The 20,833-nt window shown below is 35.1% G+C and overlaps 1 protein-coding gene across 6 annotated transcripts in view; it reads left to right on the top strand.

The window, feature by feature from the left end:
• adgrl2b.1 (adhesion G protein-coupled receptor L2b, tandem duplicate 1) overlaps nucleotides 1-11,199 on the top strand; it is a 144,138-nt gene extending 132,939 nt beyond the window's left edge. For 2 of the 6 annotated variants that reach the window (XM_065262389.2, XM_065262390.2), the window contains 2 exons: nucleotides 1,779-1,907; nucleotides 9,271-11,199. In XM_065262389.2, the coding sequence (XP_065118461.1) occupies nucleotides 1,779-1,907; nucleotides 9,271-10,163 (1,022 nt within the window). In that variant the 3' untranslated portion in view covers nucleotides 10,164-11,199. Of the gene's footprint in view, nucleotides 1-1,778; nucleotides 1,908-8,600; nucleotides 8,637-9,270 lie in introns of all 6 variants that reach the window. The other 4 variants (XM_065262391.2, XM_065262392.2, XM_065262394.2 and 1 more) reach the window with 3 other exon arrangements.
• Nucleotides 11,200-20,833: the final 9,634 nt, after the last annotated feature.

Below are 20,833 nucleotides of genomic sequence, written 5' to 3' on the forward strand. Positions count from 1 at the left end.
GGTAATTAGTGCTGGGAAAAGATTAATCGTATACAAAATAAAAGTGATTTTTTTTGCATAATATATGAGTGTGTGTAATTATTATGTATATAAATACACACACATTCATGTATGTATTTAAGAAACATTTACATATGTATATATATTTATTTATATTTTCTATATTATATATACATTTAAAAAAGTATATATAAATAAAAAAATCTAAAATGACTGTATGTGTGTGTGGTTAAATATACATAATAATTACACTCAGTACACACACACACACATTATGCACTTTTATTTTGAATGCGATTAATCGCGATTAATCTTTTCCCAGCACTATTTTTAATACAATCCAAATGTATATTTTACACTATACTATGTATTTTGATTGTACCATTTTCACATTGCTTCATGTGACTATTCACTTTGAATGAAATGATGTAAATTGGTGTATCTTAGAGCTGGTTGGTTTAGTTTTTTTAAAATGCCTTTGGAGAAAGTGAACGAAAGTACTGCGATGTCATCATTGCTCTCTATGATCAACTTCTTTAATTTATACCAATTTTACAGATCATATCATAGATTACCACTCCTACCATAGCACTGTGCCAAGCAGAGATGAAAGTTACACCCAGGCCTGTGCTACAGTAGTTATTATCTAGGGATTTTCTTTTTTAAAGCACTCTGTAAATGTTTCCGGGAAAAGGAATGTCTTTGTAATATTCCCATGCTTAATTTATACAAAAGAATCCATATAAATATCTAGGAGATGAGATTCTCAAAAAGTGTTTCTATGAAACGTTACATTATTAAACTGTTAAAATATATCCGAACGTTTGAAATGGCGTTAGACCGTCGTCATCATCGCCGGAAGAGCCGAGACTAATTCTTCATCGTGTCCCGAGGTCTCTCTCCTCAGTTGGAGAGCCGCCAGGCCGGATTTTAAAAATGGTTTGATCAATTATTTAGGCTTTGCAAGAGTGTTGCTGATGAGAGTATGATGTTCAACTCTCATCGACCCCTCGACAAGCCGTTAGATGAGAGAGAGAATATGAATCATACTAACCTCATAAAACGCTCCTGTAGGTGTCACGCGGGAAAAGTTTGAGCATCTTCGATATCTCTGCGGTTCAATGGGAATTGGGAATTAATGTTGTTGATATGGAAACGAGGGTCTTATCTTGTATTCTAAAAATATTTATCGGCACGATTCACAGAGAACGAGAATATAAAGGGACGTTGTAGCTGGAGACGTTGTTATAAATAATATTTCTGAGACCTGATCTGCTATAATGATGTGGTTTGGTTGAATCAATCGCAAGAGTTGTTAGCATTTATATTTGTTAAACGCGTACAGGCTTTGCAAAGTGTTGCCTCCAATCTCTGCACAGTGTTATGTTTTGTTGGTTGATCAAAGGTAATCCTTATTGTATGGAGCCCCTAAGGGGACATGAAGGAAAAATTTAATAAAGTTAAGTTTTGCATGCGCACGTGAAACTATCGCATGCGCACGCAAACTTATCATGTGCGCACGTGAAACTTTTGCGGGCGGACGTGATAATTTCACGTAAGCACGCAAAACTAAATATTAAAAGAAATGAAGCACATGAAACTAAACTTTAGATTTTTTTACTCCAATGTCACCTCAGGGGTATTATTGATATCTTTCGAAAAACGAAAAAAAAGAACTAACCTTCAGTAGAAAGATCGATTGGCTGCACATTTGTTTTCCTGAACCCTTCTTGTTCATCATCACCCCTCCTCTTCTCCTCTGTTTATTTATTCAACAGGAATGACCGGCAACTATCTCCTAACTAACCCTCTCCTACGGCCCCACGACACTAACAACCCTTATAACAACCTTCTCGCCGAAACCATCGTCTGCAACACACCTTCACCTCCGGCTTTCCACTCCCCAGGTGCTCCAGATCCACCCGTCTGTTTTCCTGCCTTTTCGCAACGCCGAGAGGGGTGTGGGGTGGAAAAATAAAGGGTTATTCACAGCACTTTAAACACAAGACTATAATTTGCTGAGTATCTGTCATGGAGTCACTGCGGCCATGTGGTCGTTTTGCTTTTCTTTTAAAAGATTTGTTTTTCTCGACACGCATAGCTGCATGAATTTTGCTTTTGTTTTCGTTTCCTCCACAGTCATTAGTTCACCCCTCCGGTTCTTGTTTTTCTCTTTTATTGAGAGGCGTTATGATTGATCGGCATATGTGCCGTTATTTTTCCCATTTCCCACCCTATATTGTTTATCAGACAGGCTGTGATTGGCATTCCTTCAGTGTCGTCTATATACTTTACCCTTTTGACAACATAAACAGGAACAAACAGGTTTAGCATTTAGCGTCCTCGTTCCCATCAACCAGAGTATATATATAACCACTCGCTACATAGGCGTCGAATCCTGAATGCTTTGATGATAAAATGAGCTAGTGGAAAAGTGGAAAGCGTGGTATTCGTGCGTCGTCTCGGCACATATATAGGAATTGGTCTTTGCATTCAGATTGTTAACAGGCTTTTGAAAGAAATTGGAAAGTCACATCCTTCTGTTGTCGTTTCCATCATGCTGCTTGTCAGCCGTAGACAGTGAGCTAATCACCGTGCACCTCCAGTTCCTCACGTAAGGTTACCTACAGGTTACGTGTGATGACAACCAAATGAACGATTCCCTGAAATCACACTGCCTCGAACAACCAATAGACCGTGGGATAAAATACACCAGAAGCAGTGCACTAGAAATAAATATTTCAGTAGTTAGTACACTGTAAAAAAATCTTAATTTTTTAACTCAAGTAATTTTATCTTACTTTTATTTATCTTGACTAGAAGTTTCAAGTTTATTTATCATGTGTGCATTTGCCCATTGAAATGCTTAGTTGAGGCTCAGGCAATCTACAGTAGTGCAATACAGTATAAATACAAGAAATAATACAAACAAATACAATTTAAGAGAAGGAGAGAGAAAGAGAATAATGAAATAATCTATGAATATAAATATAAGCAAAAAACAAATATATGTTTGTATTGTTATAACTTATAAACAGAGGCGGACACTACTTAAGTAACATTTACCAAGCATCTGTGCTTTATCAGAGTCTTTGTCTTGGGAAAAAATGTACTTTACTAAAAAGAAATTTACTTTTACTAAAAAATGTTCACTATATTCTAAAGCTGTCATACTGTGTGTTCCTTTTATATTGCATGTTAAAATAGATTTGATTGAATACCTAATTACATAAAAAATTGTACTTTTACTTTCTTGAGTAAAAGTACGAAAGACCTTTTTACTTAAAGGAACAGTATGTAAGAAATTTATATCAATTAATCATTAAATGGCTCTGAAATGTCACTAGACATTAAGAAATCATTTTCATTTCATATACTTATATCACTCACAACAGCTGTCCGGCCAGGATATTGTCATTTTAAAAGTGGAGTTGCAGCCCTCAACTGATGTTTATGTTGTCGTTTGGTATATTGGCCACCAGCTGTGTGATTGCAGTACCAGTTTTAGCCACAAGTTTTGTTATTGCAATACCAGTTTTGGCCACAATCCTACATACTGTTCCTTTAAGTAAAAGTAAAAAAATTACTAGATGTTTTATCTTCCTTAATATTAAATTTATGACAAAAATTATGATAATTTAATGATAATTATGATAAGAATGTAGGGTTTTCAAAGATAAACACTAATAAAATATGAATACTTAAAAATGTACTTTTATGTAGAAAGTAAAAATACTTTAGTATACACCTCTGCTTATAAAATATAGTTAGGTCTAACTTCATTTTAAAAGTTGTAGTAACTCATCTCTTGTCAAGATAAATAATATTAAGTTGAAATGACTTGTAAATTTGAGTTGATTAAACAAAAATATTTAAGGCAGCAAAGAATTTTACAGTGTACAATTTTCACGATTCATCATACTAATTTTGGTAATATGTTTACAAATACTAACTTATCATAAAATAAGTTAATGTCAGTACAGTTATTAATGTTAGTTCTGTGGGCATTAATTATTGTAAACGGTTACAACGCTTGATTTTATTAATTTATTAGTAAATGCTGAAATTAACATAAGCTAATATTAATAAATGCTGTTTATTGTTAGTTCATGTTAGCTAAGACATTAACGAATTGTTAACAAATACAACATTATTTTAAAATGTTAGCCCAATTTTCTTACCGAATCAAAATGACGATGATATGATGTCTTACACAATTTTTTGGTAAATTAATTTTAAAATAATATATATATATAATAATATATATAATTATGACAACATTACAGAAAAATTCCACTTTTTTATAAATCAATCAGATCATTTACTCTCCCCCATGTCATCCAAAATGTTGATGTCTTTTTTCGTTCAGTCTTTTTGAGGAAAACATTCCAGGATTTACATATTTAAATTTTTTATCTTTCGACATGATTACATAATACGTAAGGTTAGAAAGTAAATTTTTATTGACAATTTGTTCTGCTAAGTAAGACCGTGGGTTCACACCAGCTGCGTTTGAGGCGTCAAATTCGTATCTACCACGTCTAGTTTGCCGCTTTAACATTTTGAGTTTACCTGCTTTATTCGTGCGTGAAATTGTAGTGATTCAGACATTCACACGGAAATTCGCATCATGGGAGGGGCTTCTGCAATTCAGCTCGCTTCTTGTAATCACGTCACTACTAGAGCAAGCTCCTGATTGGTTAACGCGGCGCGTTTTTCTGCCAAAGTTCAAATTTTCAACTCACGCGTTTGCCGCGGAAACGCCTCATTTGCACAGCGTCTTCACATTGACTTAGCATTGAAATTACTTGCGCTTGACGCCTCTACCGCCGCTGGTGTGAACGCAGCATTATGCTTCATTTGGGATATATAGCGCCCTTTGACTACAATTTTAAACTGCATTGAAACTGTAAACCGTTGATGTTCACTATATAGAGAAAAATCCTGGAATGTTTTCCTCAAAAAAAATAATTTCTTCTCGACTGAAAAAAAAAGACATAAACATCTTGGATGACATGAAGGTGATTTCTCTAATCGTAGGTAACTGAGCTGTCTGCACTATTACCTATAATTGATGTGAATGCATGCAGATCTTCAGCTATTGAATGGCTTGTTTATATTTATATGCATAACCACAAAGCTATTCAGCTTTTCCTACAAAACCGTGTGTCGTAAATATGCAAATATACGGGATTCATTTTTAAACTAAGTTTGTGCTTGATTTATAGAAGCACACCACCAATGTAATCTATATGGATGCATGAAAGCAGAGATTTTTGTGGCAGAAAATGCCAAGTTACTCCATAAAAATGAATTTGTCAGGGTCATCGCTGCATTCATCAATGCTTGAAAACGTTTGAGTTTTGTGCCACTTACTTTTTCTTCAGGCTTTCCATCAGCACAGTCGCGTGGGTGAGAGTTCTCGTTCCACTAATCAAATATAAGAGGGATTTTTGTTTTTAGCTTTAGATTGATGCAACTTAATGGCTCATCAACTTTACTAAAGGCCGCAGAGTGCATCGTGAGCGCGTTGCGCGAGGCTTAACGGCGTAACCGTGAACAAAAGAAACACTTTAGTGTGCGCCAAGCTCTAATTGCATGCGAACAGCTCGCTCAAAAATGATTTCACAGAGACCTTCGCTCTTTACGTCCCATTTCGACAAATACCGGCAGTGGAAAATAAAGAATAGCTACGCTTAATGTAAACATGCCTGGGCCTCGAGTGCATGAAGTATTGCACAGTTGTGAATTCGACTCAAGAGACCGAAGAATCAAAGATGCGGTCTGGCTTTTTTCCCAGAATTCCTCCTCTCCAGCATGTCCACTAAAATTCCATTTGCATCTGTTGGCACAGCTCTCCCGACAATACCTGTCTGTATTAAACGCATAAACAAATGCAAATAATTTTGGCCAAGTTGATGTTTCACGGTTGCTTGCCTTTCTTTCGTCTTTCCTTTATCCCCCCGCTCTGTCCCTCTCTGCTCTCGCTCGGCTCTTTGATGTCTGTTTGTGCCTTCTTTTTTTGTTGGACAATAAAGACTCTTCTTATCTCACAGCTGAACACATATGTTTTGTGCATTGTCATCCCCACGATCTTGCATTCGACTATAAAACCATCTGCATGAAACCAAGCAGCAGTCCATAAAATCCATACCATCGCTCTCTTTATGTTTTATTATTCATTAATTTATTTAAATTGCATTTTTAAGTGCCAATAAGTACAACTGTTTTTATTGCCGTTTCACACTGCTTTGCGATTACAACTTGAAATGTTTATCCATTCATATAAGCATAAACAGAAATGAGTTGTTGAAGATTGCTTGGGTGCTGAGCCCATTACACGTGTCACGTGTCCCGAATTCAGTCCTGATCCTGATGGATCTGCTCATTAATGAAGTGAACTCACACTAATGACATTGATTAAAAAACCTCATTCCTTGAAGCTTCATTGCTTTGCGTATTCACGTTTTATTAATGACACACACTTGCTGGAATTACGCTCGGAAATGATTTTTAATCCGAATTAACTGGCGAGATCTTTCATCATTTGTTTAGGACGGGTTTTTGCATCATTTGAATTGAATGGAGAGTGAGCTTCACTAATTTGAGTTCTAGCACACAGGATGATCTAATTGAATTGTAATTTAAAGTCTGTGTAAAGTGATATTAAATATGTGAGTTTGTCACACCAAAGAACAGTGTTTTTAAACATTAAGCCAAATTTAAATGATAAACGTAAAAAAAAACAAGTCTCTCTCAACTCTCTCAAATAGGAGATAATCATGCTTGCGTGTTTCGTGGGCGGGACTTGTCAACTTTGTGCATGGCCACGTTCGGCACAGTTCAACAGTGGCTAAAACGTAGGCTAGATTTGAGTCTTAAAGTGGATGATGTGGCACTTTTTTACAACATTGCAGTGTTTAAAAGCAGCTTTACAAGAGAAAAACCCATAGAAAATGGGGGAGTTATTTATATATAGAATATAAAGCAATACAATTTAATTGAATATATGGTATTACTGCAAAGTTTTGTGTTCTCACAAATCAAATAAAAAACGGTATTAACTAATTAAATGGTATTAACCAATAACATTGTATTAACTTTCCTTCGATTATTAAGATGTATCGTCAATATGATAAATGATTGTATACTACTACAATCACGGCATTTTGAAATAATTTTGTGTTAAAATGTTATGCGAGAAAACATAAACTCAGTTGTCATTTGCGTTCTGTCTTTACTATTTCTTTACATGCTGTCTGAAGCCTTAATATGCGTGTCGGGCTCGCGGTTGAGGGGTGCGAGCAAACAAAACTTATCAAACAACGCACGAGTAAAGTAAATCTGTTTCGCATTTTTTTTTTTTTGTGCTTGAATATTTAAATTGGCCAATTGGGCCACTGACTGTTGCATTGCTGCTAACAACACATTAATTTTAACACGTTTGTGATAATTATCTTACCAATGATAGAAAATAAATCAACTTTTTGATGATAATTATATGACCAGCACCTGTATACAAAAGGAATAAAATAAAATTGAAATTATGGTATTACTGCAAGTTTTGTGTTCTCACAAATAAATAAAAATTGGAACGGTATTAACTAATGATTATAAAATGGTAATAACTTTCCTTCGAGTATAAGATGTTTAGTCAATATGATCAATGACTTTCCATCTTATGTGAAAATGGCCCCTAACGAAAGAATTACATGATAGCAGGTTTTTATATTACATAAAGAATTTGCAATAATACCATGAACAGCACTGCAAAAGGATCATTAGGTGCACCTCAGCACCATACGCTTACAAAATTTAAGTAGTGACGTCTATAGCAATAAAAGCTTTATTAACAGAAATGACTAAACCCTAAATTAATCTGTATTCTTTCAATTGAGTCATTCACCGAATGTGGCCATGCACAAAGATCATTGAAAGCGGAAAATCCCCTATTGGAGGCTTGCGATTGTGTTAGGGGCGTGGCCATGCTCGGTGGCTCCAGTGTGTCATTGAGCCACCGTTTTAGCCCCGCCCAAATATTCCTGAACACAGAAATGTGGAAAAACTTTTTAATGGTGTAACTTCACAATTCAGTACTACACATTTTTCTGTGATGTGACAAACTGAGAACACATATTGTATTTAATATCACTTTACATAGACTTTAAACGTCTTGGATTATTAAAATTGTTATGTGACTGCATTGTTGAATTTTGTGGAATTACGTATGATTCAGTAAATCCATCCAATTCAAATTCTGATTCAAGATCCTGTGCTGCTTGAGCAGTTCAATACAAACTCCAGCTCATGAATTGAACAAGAGCAAATTTATACTTTATATTTTCCCAAAATAATTTCTGTCTGTTTTTTAGTGCGTGAAATTAGAAACATCTGCAGAATTTCATTTTTAAATTGGTATTTAAAGCATAATTTGTTTAAAATGTGAGTGAATTGAAATGCATGTGATGTATCTTGACGGACAGACTGAATTCAGGCCCCTGTAATTTGTAAGCTTTCTTTTTGGTGATTTCTCACTTTTCTGTCATTGCTGCGATTTTAAAAAGCGTTGTTTCACTCTTTTTCTTTTCGCACATGGGCAGTTCTCAGGTCAGCTAGCCTGAGCAGACACACATGATGTGAGTGTTTGCACCCTGCCTGCTGTCTGTGATCTCTGTCGATTGGCTGTTTTTGTGCAATATTAACATGCTTTTGTTTCTCTTGTGTTTTGTGCAAACCTTTGCAGCACGTTTACGTCGTTGTTTTATTTGGTTTTTGCTTTCCACATTTGCGTTTAACATTCATTTACAATAATAGCTTGCGTTCACATCTTTATGAATGGATGTGTGTGCGTGCGTGTGTGTGTGTGTGTGTTTGTGCGCGTGTGCTATTGCAAGAAGTTCTTTGGCTGCTTTGTAAAATATTTCTTTGTTTTTTATTTTTATACTGTTAAGGACATATGTTTCACAAAATGAAATTTATTGTATATCGTTTTTTTTGGGAGGGGGGCTTTTGAATACATTTTGTGTAAATTAAGTGTGCATTTTAATTAATCTTTTTGTAACAAGAACATAATATTTTCTACTTTTGAGATAGCATCAGCATTGGTGGTTGATATCATTTGACCACTAGTTTTTAATTCGCAATGTGATGAGAAAGTTTATGTCCTTAATAGTAAAAAATACCCAATATTTTTGTTTGTCATTTCATATAGGTGATCATTTGTTGATGTTCTCACTTTTGAGGTACTGAATTGTTCTTCTGTGATTTTAGGCCAGCACTCGCTGACGAACAGCCGTGATGTCAGCACCATGGACACCCTCCCTCTCAACGGCAACTTCAACAACAGTTACTCTCTAAGAGAGGACGACTACGAAGACCCCTCTTTGCGCTGCCCGGCCGAATGCGCTTTAGCCCTGGATGATGCCGCCTTTGAAAAGATGATCATCTCCGAGCTGGTTCACAACAATCTGAGGCCTCGTGGGGCGCCGCAGAACCAAAAAGGCACTAAATGCGAACAGGGGTTAAAGCGCAGAGACCCGGCAGCGCAGCAGACGCGCGTCAGCATCGACGGGGGCGTTGGTAACAGCAGCGGGAGCGAAGACGATGCCATAGTTGCTGATGCCGACACCTCCGCTTTGCCACCGTCCACGAGCCACCCGGCGCTGGAGCTTCTTCTCCTTCACCCGAACCACCGGGAGGTCCTTGAGGCCCCGCTTTTGCCCCAGCGAACTCATTCCCTCCTTTACTGTGCCCAAAGGGCTTCTCGACGTGCCGCCAGGCCACAAGAGGAGAGTAGAGAGCCAGAAGAAGAAGATGATGAAGAAATCCCGGCGGAAGAAGAGAACACGCCCTCGCCAAATAACAGAGACTCGTTGTACACGAGCATGCCCAATCTCAGAGACTCATCGCCCTCGGATTCGGCAAACCATGCTGATGGAGAGGACGATGGTTCCCTTTGCTCATCCGCTCGCGGTGAACCAGAGGAACTTTGCCACAAGAGTTTGCCCGACCTGGGTGACGGAACCCAACCACTTTCTTACTATCAAATTAGCCGGCGGGGGACCAGCGAAGGTTGCATCGTCCCCGAGCTCCCCGACGGCTGCCTTCCGGAGGAGGGTGAAGTCGATAAAGACGGACAGATGCAGCTAATCACCAGCCTCTGAGCCCCAAATTTTCACTTTTATTCCAGTTATCCTCTTTCTTTATTCACTCCGACCGTTCAGCCACAAACTGCAAGAGAGGGACTCGTCGACGGCACAATGACTTTTTTTAAAGCAACAGGACAGACGGTCTGTTTGAACTCTTAAGTGGATGCAGTTTCCTGAGCGGCACGCGTCAGTGTTAAGACTGGCATCATACGCATCTGCCAAAAGCTTTGTACAATTTACTGTAAAAAAATAAAATAAACATGCCAATGTCAGATTTTTTAGGACTTTGAAAACTCTCTTGGCCAGTTTGCAGGTTAATCTTCCTGTCTTGGAAACACAGAGGTTCTCTAATACAGAACGAATGGTTAAAGACTGAAAAAATAACAAGGAACCACTATTCCAGACTCAGGCCTTATATTTTCTCTATTGCACATATAACTGTTGTACGAATGACAGCTGAAGAAAATATATTTTGCAGTACCACAAGTGTAAAGAAAAAAAAGTCAAGCATATGTCCATATTAGAAACATGTCAGACAAATTATAGAGAAGTTGTTGCACATTTTCTTGAAATGTGTGAGGATTTTTTGGGCATTGTAGAAGCATTAAAAACATGAAGGGAGCCAACTGAACCCATAATCACACTCACAAGCTAGGGATTTTGCCATTCAAATGCCAATGTATACGTACGAAAAGAAGCTTAATTCTTATTTGTTCAGCTGAACAAAAGCTGTCTTGCACAAATTTGGAGTGAATTGGACTGATATGTAATTTATTTTACTTTTAAAAAGAAAATGCTGACATTATTTGTCAGGGATCAGGAATATTCATGTGTGTGTCGACACGATACCTTGAGGACATATCTCCGTATTTGACACTAAATAATTTATTAGATGAAGTATGAACTATGGAGTAAAAGGGTTGAAACGGACGTGTGCGTGATGTAACACTGTTGATATTCATTTCAATTTTTTCTAAGAGCCCATTGTCATATGCTGATGTAAATTCAACTCATGTTTGATATCAAATAAATGTGACAATTTTTTCTTGTTCGCAAATGTCAGTCTCATTCAGTGCGGTGTTGAGCTTGACACATTGTTCTTATGGAGGTACGAATGCTAAAGGACTTTTTAAAATATACTTTGCATGTTGCCTCAGTGAATTTTGCCCACTACTATCTGGAAACATCGCCAGTGTTGAGAGGATTTAGATCACGGGTATCTCAACATATCCAGTTATATCAAATCTATCACTGTGTACCAGTGTTGTAGTAAAGACCACCTTTACCAAGACCAAAGGGTGTCAAGACCAGGGGCGCACTCACATTATCCAAATCAAACTGCGCCCGAGCAAGTTTAACCACCAAAGCCTGGTTCGTTCTGTATCGTGCCCTTGCACCGTTTGGTCAGTTGCCCCCTGGCTGACTTGGTTCAATTGGGCTCAGGTGCAAAACACGCATTGGCTATGTTTACATGCACAAAATTTTGTCAATCTGACTGAATTTAATACGATTGAAGGTTATGACAATACACCCAAAACATTGCAATGTGATTTAAATGTTCGTTTTGCTACAGAATCTGAACCGAGCGTCTGCACAAGCGCACAGCCAGGGTTGCCAGGTTAGCGTATCAAAACCACCCGAATGGACATTCAAAACTATCCCAAAAGCATCCCAATGACTGTCCATAGCCAAAATATCAATAACTTATCAATAAAATAATTTCAGCTTTAACGCGCAAAAAAATCTGAGGACTTGGCAACGCTACACTGCAGACAGCATCTCTCGCCGAGTTCATGCTTTATCTCTGGATAAAAGTCAAAACTGAGTTGGATGAAGTTCTTAAGAAGTTTTCAGATATATATGAAAATACACTTTTCAAAAAGCACAATGCTATTTTATTGCCTTAAGTAGCCTAATGTTTTAAAAGTACACATAAATGCTGCAGAATGTACATTGCGTGGCCCCATTAACTTTACATAATAATGTGTGATGCTATATAAGACGTGAACTTGAGCAGAAATGTTCTGTGTATTTTGGCATCCAATTGAGAAAATACTACGATTCACGCGTTTACATGCATGTTTTTTCCTAATGATCGGATCAGAGTACACCACTCCCTTCAATACGATCCAAATTTGCATCCATCATCCCTAGTATAAATCGCAAATCGTGTCAATTGCGCGACCACTCGTCTTCGCCACCGAGACCATCAAAAAATTTATGAAATTACATCTGTGATATTGTGGGCCTTTGTATTCATTTTATTGACAGATTTATTTTCGGACTGTCCCAATTCATCTCTTACCGACTGTAACAAAAGAAATCAAATAAGAAATTAGTCAATGATTGTTTTTAAACCAGGTGCTTTTATCCAATCACATTAATGATGTTAACACACAAATCAGACAATGCACCAGCAATTTAGTGTAAATCCCACAGTTGTGTTGTTGATCGGCCTTGAAATAAAATCCTGAGACCAAGATAGTCGAGACCGAGACTATACCGTCACAAAATGGTTCTGAGACCAAGACCAGTCTCGAGTACAACACTTCTTTTTACACTGCAAAAAAATGACTTTCTTAGTATTTTTGTCTTGTTTTGAGTAGAAATATCTAAAAATTCTTAAATCAAGATGTATTTCCTTGATGAGCAAAATGACCTAAGAAAATAAGTCTTTTAATACATTTTAAGTGTATTTGTGCTTAAAACAAGCAAAATTATCTGCCAATGGGGTAAGAAAATATGGCTTAAATTAAGTGTTTAAGAAATAAGAAAACTTATTTTTAATTTTTTTCTCACCCCACACTGCAAAAAATTATTTTCAAGAAAACATTTTCTTAGTATTTTTGTCTTGTTTTTAGTAAAAATATTTAAAAATTCTTAAATTAAGATGCTTTTTCTTGATATGCAAAACGACCCAAGAAAATAAGTTTAGTTTTAGACCAAAATATCAAATTAAAGTGATTTTGTGCGTAAAACAAGCTAAAAAAATTGCCAATGGGGTAAGCAAAAAATATTGAAAATTTTTCTTAAACTAAATTCCAGAAAAAAATGCTTACCCCATTAGCAAGACAAAAATACTAAGATTTTTTTTTCTTGAAAATCATTTTTTGCAGTGCATTGGCAGATTTTTTTTTAAAGTTTTTTTTTAAGTTTAAATTTACTTTAATTGTATATTTTTTGTCTATAAACTAGACTTATTTTCTTAAGTAATTTTGCTCATCTAAATGTAAGAATTTTTGATATTTCTACTGAAAACAAGACTAAAATACTAAATAAGAAAGTTATTGTTTGCATTGTACTAATGTAATACTGTAACCTTTATTAATTAAAGCAACAATAATGTATTGCTTTAACTATTTACAAGACTTAACTATTCACCGTACAAGATTTACAAGACATATTCTTGTAACTATTACAAGAAGGTGAATTACTTGATGTCCGTTAATCCACATCCAAACATTGCTCCCACATGACATAAATGACATCAGTTGAAAAGCAAATTGTTTAATATTTTATAGAAACTATACAAATAGAAACATAGACAACCACAGTTTTTAATATACAAAAATAAGACCAGGATCGTGTGAATTTTGTTTTCAGTTTGACTTTAATAACTCGTACACTGAAATAAACTGGGTAATGTGCCATTTTCATTCAGTTGATATGTAAAGGTTGTCTTGAAACCCACATTCAGGTCTTAAATAGAAAGAGCAGATGGTGTAGGTAGGCTGAGCGTTCTGCTGAATTCTCCTTATATGAGATATGAAAGTTTCCAGAAAGACCCACGACACACAACATTTGCTCAATGAAACTCAACCTTATTACTAATCAACAAACTGATGTTAATCAAAAGATTTGTTCATTTTTTTTACACATTGTTAACACATGATGTGTCATTTTGTGTTGATTTGGTGTTCAAATAAATAAATGGGATAACCAAAGATGTGGTAAAACAACACAAAGGATGTTTCTCAATCCCAAGAACGGACAGATTCAACATCACAACATTTATAAAGTGATAAACATACCATTATCTGCATTATTACATACATTATTTTATATTTTATTATGGCATTTTTTTGTGGCAAATATGTAAATATTTCAGATACCAAGAAATTATAATATAATATAAAAAAAGAAACTCAATTAAGATTAGCTGTTTCATACCAATAAAAATATAAAATTTGCGTTTAAAATGTATTTAATATTTAAAATGTTTACAAACAAACGCACTTGAGGAATAAATAAGACTTGTCAACAACCTCATATATTTCCTTATCAAAATTGATATACAGATACAAGCATATTTATGTCATTGTGGTTAAGATGGGGTTAAAAACTGTTGTGACTGTTTTGTATGCTGTGTTTATATCATATAATGAATAAATGGGTAGGTTATTTGCCCTAAATGCATGAATAGTGTAATGTGTAATAAAATACAATTAATCCTGGTGATTTAAATTGAAAATCTTATCCCAGTACATGTCATCATAGCAAAATGTTTTCCCCAAAATATCATTTTATATCCAAATATATTAAGTTTCACCTGCTGCCAGTAGAGGCGCTAATTTAGTAAATGCATCTGTTGGTCGTATTTGGTGAAATTGACAAACGACCAAAGCAATCATATGAGTTGGAGGTTAAATAGCATACACTGTAAAACCTAACAATTAACTCAAACCATTTAAGTAAACCGGTTGCATTAGCCCATTTAAGTTTTAAAACACATACATTTTAGTACTGTGAACTTGAGTAATTTGCAATTATGCACTTATATTTAAGTAGTGTGAACTTAAATATAAGTGCATAACTACACTGTAAAAAAATCCGTAGAAATTACAATGTTATTGCAGCTGGGTTGCTGGTAATTTACCGTAGTTATTTACTGGCAAGAGTTTGTTCAAAGTTTAATAAATTTTAAATATTAACAAATCTTTATCTTTACAGAATAAAACTATACAATTACAGCCTCATGCAAAGCATTCTGGGAAGCATAAATCACCATCAACCTTTTTTCTGTTTTTTGCTTCAGATTTTGTTTCCCAGAATGTTTTGCTTGATGCTGTTTTTTTAGTTTTACTCTGTAAAGACAAAGACTTGTAAATGTTTAATGTTCATTTAACTTTGAACAAAATGTTGCCAGTAAAAAACATAAATTTAAATCTACGGTAAGTTACCGGCAACCCAGCTGCAATTTCTACAGAATTTTTTTTACAGTGTACTTATGACTCAATTTGTTTAAGTTCACAGTACTCAAATGTATGTGTTTTTAAACTAATGCAACCGATTTACTTAAATGGTTTGAGTTGAGTTAAATTTTAGGTTTTACAGTGTAACCAAAAAAAATTTAATAAATGTAACACATCCTTGCAATGCAAATTTGACAAATTCTTAAGTTCAGATATCAGAAAAAACAGCATGATTGTACTTAAAGCTAAATGTTATATCAGCCTGATCTCATGAGAATTTGTACATATTTTACAAATTGGCTAATTTGTATGAATTAGTATGATTTGTAAATTGTGCAAAACGTACGATTATCATAAAAAACAAGGACGAAACCACGCCCCTAACCCCAACGTCAAAGAGGTCAAGGCAAATCGTACAAAAATGTATGTGGTCATATAAATTAATATGAATTAGCCACCTTGTAAAATACATACGAATTGCCATTAATGATGTTAAATGGATAGATACCCTGTTAAATTGTGGAGGCTGTAAACTTCTCTCTCAAATGTTTGTTATGTCTTTGGATAAATTATAATTAATACATCATTAAAATCTACTTTTTTGCAGGACGCACATGCAACATGAAACTCCAGCCTGATATCACTAGCATTCGTACATATTTTATGAGTTGGCTAATTCGTATGAATTTCATACGAAGTTAATCGTGCAAAAATGTACGATTTTCATGAAAAAAAGAACCCCTAACCCCAACATCAGGGGTCAAGGCAAATCATACCAAAACTTACGAATGTGGTCATATGAATTAACACGAATTAGCCAACTCATAAAATATGTATGAATTCTCGTGAGATAGCATTGGAAACTCACACAACTGCGACCTAAACTTTATTACAGAAATGATTCAGGTTTTGTTTTCTGATTTGTGATTTTCATTTGCAAATGCTACAGCCTTCTGTCACCCTTTACGTATATTCCCTTACAAATAAAATTAAAATCTTCATACTGTATTTAATGCTACTATCTATAATAGAAAAACATCTACTGTAAGTACATTATGGCTATTTATCCAGAGTGATATGTAGTTTCCATATGGTGATGTTTACACGGTATCTTCTCATTTTTTTTTTTTAAACTGTGTTAGATAAAGTAACATCTGTTTAACTTATCAAAGTCTCAGCGAAAATCCAGATGTACAGCAGAAATGTCTCCAATAGTACAGCCTGAGGATCTCTTGAGTCTCAGCATGTGTCTTGTCTTTTGGACTGAAATCAAATATCATGCGGTTTCAAAACAGCGTATCATCGATTTCTTCTCAGACTTCCCTTTAAATCTAAACACCACAATAGTAAGTCATTGAAAAAATGGTTGCCATACAGCAACCCCACATCATAGAGGGTTTAAACTAAAGTTTTAGTTTTAGACTCTTAATACCATTATTTGCCAAAGGAATAAACAGTAAAAATAATAAATATAAAAAAGTACAGCCGGCCCAAATTTGGGGATCGGTGAGGGCTCCAGTGTCCACACCAAACAATCTCGCACAATAAACACACATGAGATGTCAAAACAAGCAGACAGCATCAGCGTTCAGTCATCAGCGAGTTTTCAAGCCACCGTCGGGTTTAATGAAACTCTTAAACACCTTCAAAAAGCTTTGCAGGGTTTTATGCATATATATTGGCTCATTGTTTTTCGGAAAACAACCCATCCCTTTCCATTCCCATGTAATTATCACCCTTCAGGTGAAACATAGGACAAATTAACTGCTGGATGCAAACTGCTGACAATGTTGTAGTCTGATCCATTTTGCATGATGACAGCGTTAGTGTTTTTGTGCACATCCTGATTACAACAATTTTGACAGTGGGAGGTTGCTGTCAGGGATTGTTAAGTAGGGAATGATTTCTTGAGGAACTCTGAGTTTGCCGTTTTTTTGTTCATAATATAATTCATTGTTTGCATAAAGAGAGTTCATTAGTATCGCTTGTTTTGATGTGACACAAATCTGCACAAATCATCGGGGACAGGTCACCTTTGCGTGAATATTGAAGCCCAAAAAGTCATTACTTTGCCAAAATATATACAGTACAGTCGATATTGTCTATGCAGTGCACGATATGGAAAATCACATTTAAATGTCATATCTGATTCATTTACTTAATAATTGCATTGTTTATGCTGACACCAATATTATTTTGCAAATAAAAATAAGACAAAAGTCAAGAAAGCAATTAAGCAGATTTACATGGATGTGCATGACTACCTTTCTCCTGAAATTTCCATATGGCATCAAACTATAAAACATACTAAAAAGAAACAAATTTTATAAAAAAAAAAATTTTGTATTTATGTTAGCTTTCTATAAAGATAAACATGCAAAGGAGATTTTTTGTCAAAATCTTAGAAATAATACACAAGGTATTTCAACGTGATGAGAATCTGTGTGTTTTTTTAAGGAAAATGTGTAATTAACGTATTAACAGCTTTACAGACATACAGATTTGTACTTTTCCTATTCATAAATATTAAAATAATGATTGTTTTCAGTTGTATTTTTTGACTTCTATAAGACAGTTTAGTCATTTACCTAATGAAATGATCCTGACTTTCAGAGAATTACACAATATTAAACAAGAATCATTCCCTGTAATCCACATTTTTAAAAGTCATACGATTCAGAGGAACAGATCCAAATTCAACCCTTTATCCAGTGATTTTGATTAAAGTTCTCTAAGTTCAGTGAACATTTTAAGTTCGTTATATATTTTAATTCAAATATTTCGCATCACAAAGCTTTCTGACACATTGCTTTACGGCAAAAGCTTATTGGCTCTTGCGTGCCACGTCACAGATTTGCGACTTTGCCGTCTTTCAGTGGACTTTTATATGAAATGAAATTTTAAATGCATGCCTTGCCAGAGAGAAGTTGGATTAACAGATAGGAACATTTTGTGCCATTTTGATTTTCAAAGCATTTTGACTGTGTTGAATGAATATTGCCCAAATTTGACAGAGGTTAATCATTTTTGATACATTTTTGAACTTTGGTTTCAGTTTCTTAAATTAGCCCAAAATGGCTAAGCTATGCAAAAGCCGACCCATTTGATCCTAGAGCCAAAAAATGCCCCATTGAAAACCATTATGACTACATTTTTTGACCCCCTATTATTCTTAGCATAAACTAATGCAAACCTTTATGTCAAGATATCATTTTGGATAACTAGCCCTCAAGTTTAAATATTTATACTTGTCCACCAGGTGGCACTACTTTTTACCATTCCAGTGGTGCGTTTCCCGAACACGCACGCACGCACGCACACACACACACACACACACACACACACACACATGTTGGGTTTCCATGTTTTGTGGGGACATTCCATAGACGTAATGCATTTTATACTGTACAAACTGTATATTCTATTCCCCTTACCTACCCCATTCCCTAACCCCAACCATCACAGAAACCATTCTGCTTCTTCACATTTTCAATAAACATCATTCTGTTTGATTTATAAGCTTGTTTCCTCATGGGGACCTCAAAAATGTCCCCACAAGGTCACAAAAACACTGGTATTCCTATCTTTGAGGGGACAATTGGTCCCCCCAACGTGATAATTACCAGGCCTACACACACACACACACACACACACACACACACACACACACACACACACACACACACACACACACACACACGCACACACACACACACACACACGCAAACACACACATTCACTCTCTCTCTCTAATATGCTGTTATACTCCATATAACTCAATGTACAATCCAGAATTTAAGCTCTGTTTTTTTGCACAGGGCTACTAAATGGTTAATGGTGCCACATGGTGATCAACAGTAAAAATGACTAATTTTACCTCTTTGCAAAAGGTAAAACCACAAAGAATCAAGAATGCATGGTAATAAGGTGTCATGGCTCTGCAATCAAAAAATGTTGTTATAATGGAAGTCAATGGGGAAAAAATGGCCACAAACAATAAATGAGGGAGAAAAAAAATTAAAGCTGATGCTGCACAAAAACTAAAAATGCATCAAAGCCAATGTTTTTACCAATCTTTGACATGTCCAAGACTGTGAAAAAGGTAAAGGAAAATCCAGTCATTCACTTTTTATATTGAAAATCAGTCATTTTGTGTGTGTTTTTTCCCCAAATCAGTGACAGTACTTATAAAGTTGGCAATGAAAGAGTTAAAATCATGGATTTTTTTTGCAAACATTGGGTAGTTTTGATCAGTACTGAAGTTGATTAACAGATTTGTGCAAAAAAATGTGAAAAAAATTCATCCGATACATTTTTACAGCAGTTTAATTTAGTGGCCTTTTTTGGCCGCTAACAACACGTAAGGGTAGTAAATTTGCCCACGGTATATTGTTAAGTTTTTGAAAAATTTCAAAGCATTTTCTTAAAATATGTGTAAATATAAGATTTGTCACCAAAAATCATTCCATTTGCTGAAACACAGAGAAAGTTGTGGCCAAATTAAGACCAACAAAATGCAAAAATGGCCAAAAATGGCCCCAACAACACATAAGGGTTAAAGACGTAAAATATTTTTAAATATATATTTAGAATAATGGATATAGAATGTACTACATTTTTTTTTTTTGCTTATTTTGTTCAAAAGCATGATCAACGTAAGTCTACATATTATAATAACAAGGAACGATGTTTCTGACGACAGGTCAAGAGCTGTCATTCAAACCACACAAGTTTGCGATGCAGTTTGCGAATGTTCGTTTAAACGATGGTTTCGGGAAACACCAAATTCTTGACCTTTGTCAGTTACAACATAACTTACAGGCTAACGATGCTTTTGGGAAATGCACCCCTGGTAAGTTTTTTTTATGTTAAAAAACAAAGAGAATATAAACACACTGGCATATAAAGGTTTACAATTTCCACAAATTTCAGTAATATTTGATATGTATGTTTTAGCCAGAAGTAATTTCAAAAGATTGAATTGTTTAAAGTGGTAAAAATATGGTTACATAATATTTAGAGCAGTTTTTGGGAAGGTGTCATTTTTTAGCCTTGGGGACAAATACGTAAGTTTTTTTAAGGATCTCTTACGGTTAATTACTTTAACACTTTTTTGTACTTTATTTACTCCAGAGAGGACCGCGGCTGAAGCACTTCGTCATTTTAACGACTTTGGTACTGCTTTTGAAATTTCGCAATAAATAAATTATTATACTTTTAATTTCTAACAGTACATGACTTAGAGAACTGTATAAGCTGCTTAAAATATTTTTTTAAATGCTATATTTTTACTAAAATGTTCCTATTTCTTTCCATTACGTTGCATAATATAAAAAGAATACATTACGTATAAAAAAAAAATTTATAAAAAAGGCTTGGGGTAGGGTTAGGGTGGTAACATTATCGATAAAATCTTTATGGTATGAAATATTTGTAAATGTATTTATGTTTTGTACCTCTAAAAGCGTATTAATGCTATGATTAAATGTTGCA

This window comes from Paramisgurnus dabryanus, chromosome 6 (genome assembly GCF_030506205.2).
Source record: "Paramisgurnus dabryanus chromosome 6, PD_genome_1.1, whole genome shotgun sequence".
NCBI lineage: Eukaryota > Metazoa > Chordata > Actinopteri > Cypriniformes > Cobitidae > Paramisgurnus > Paramisgurnus dabryanus.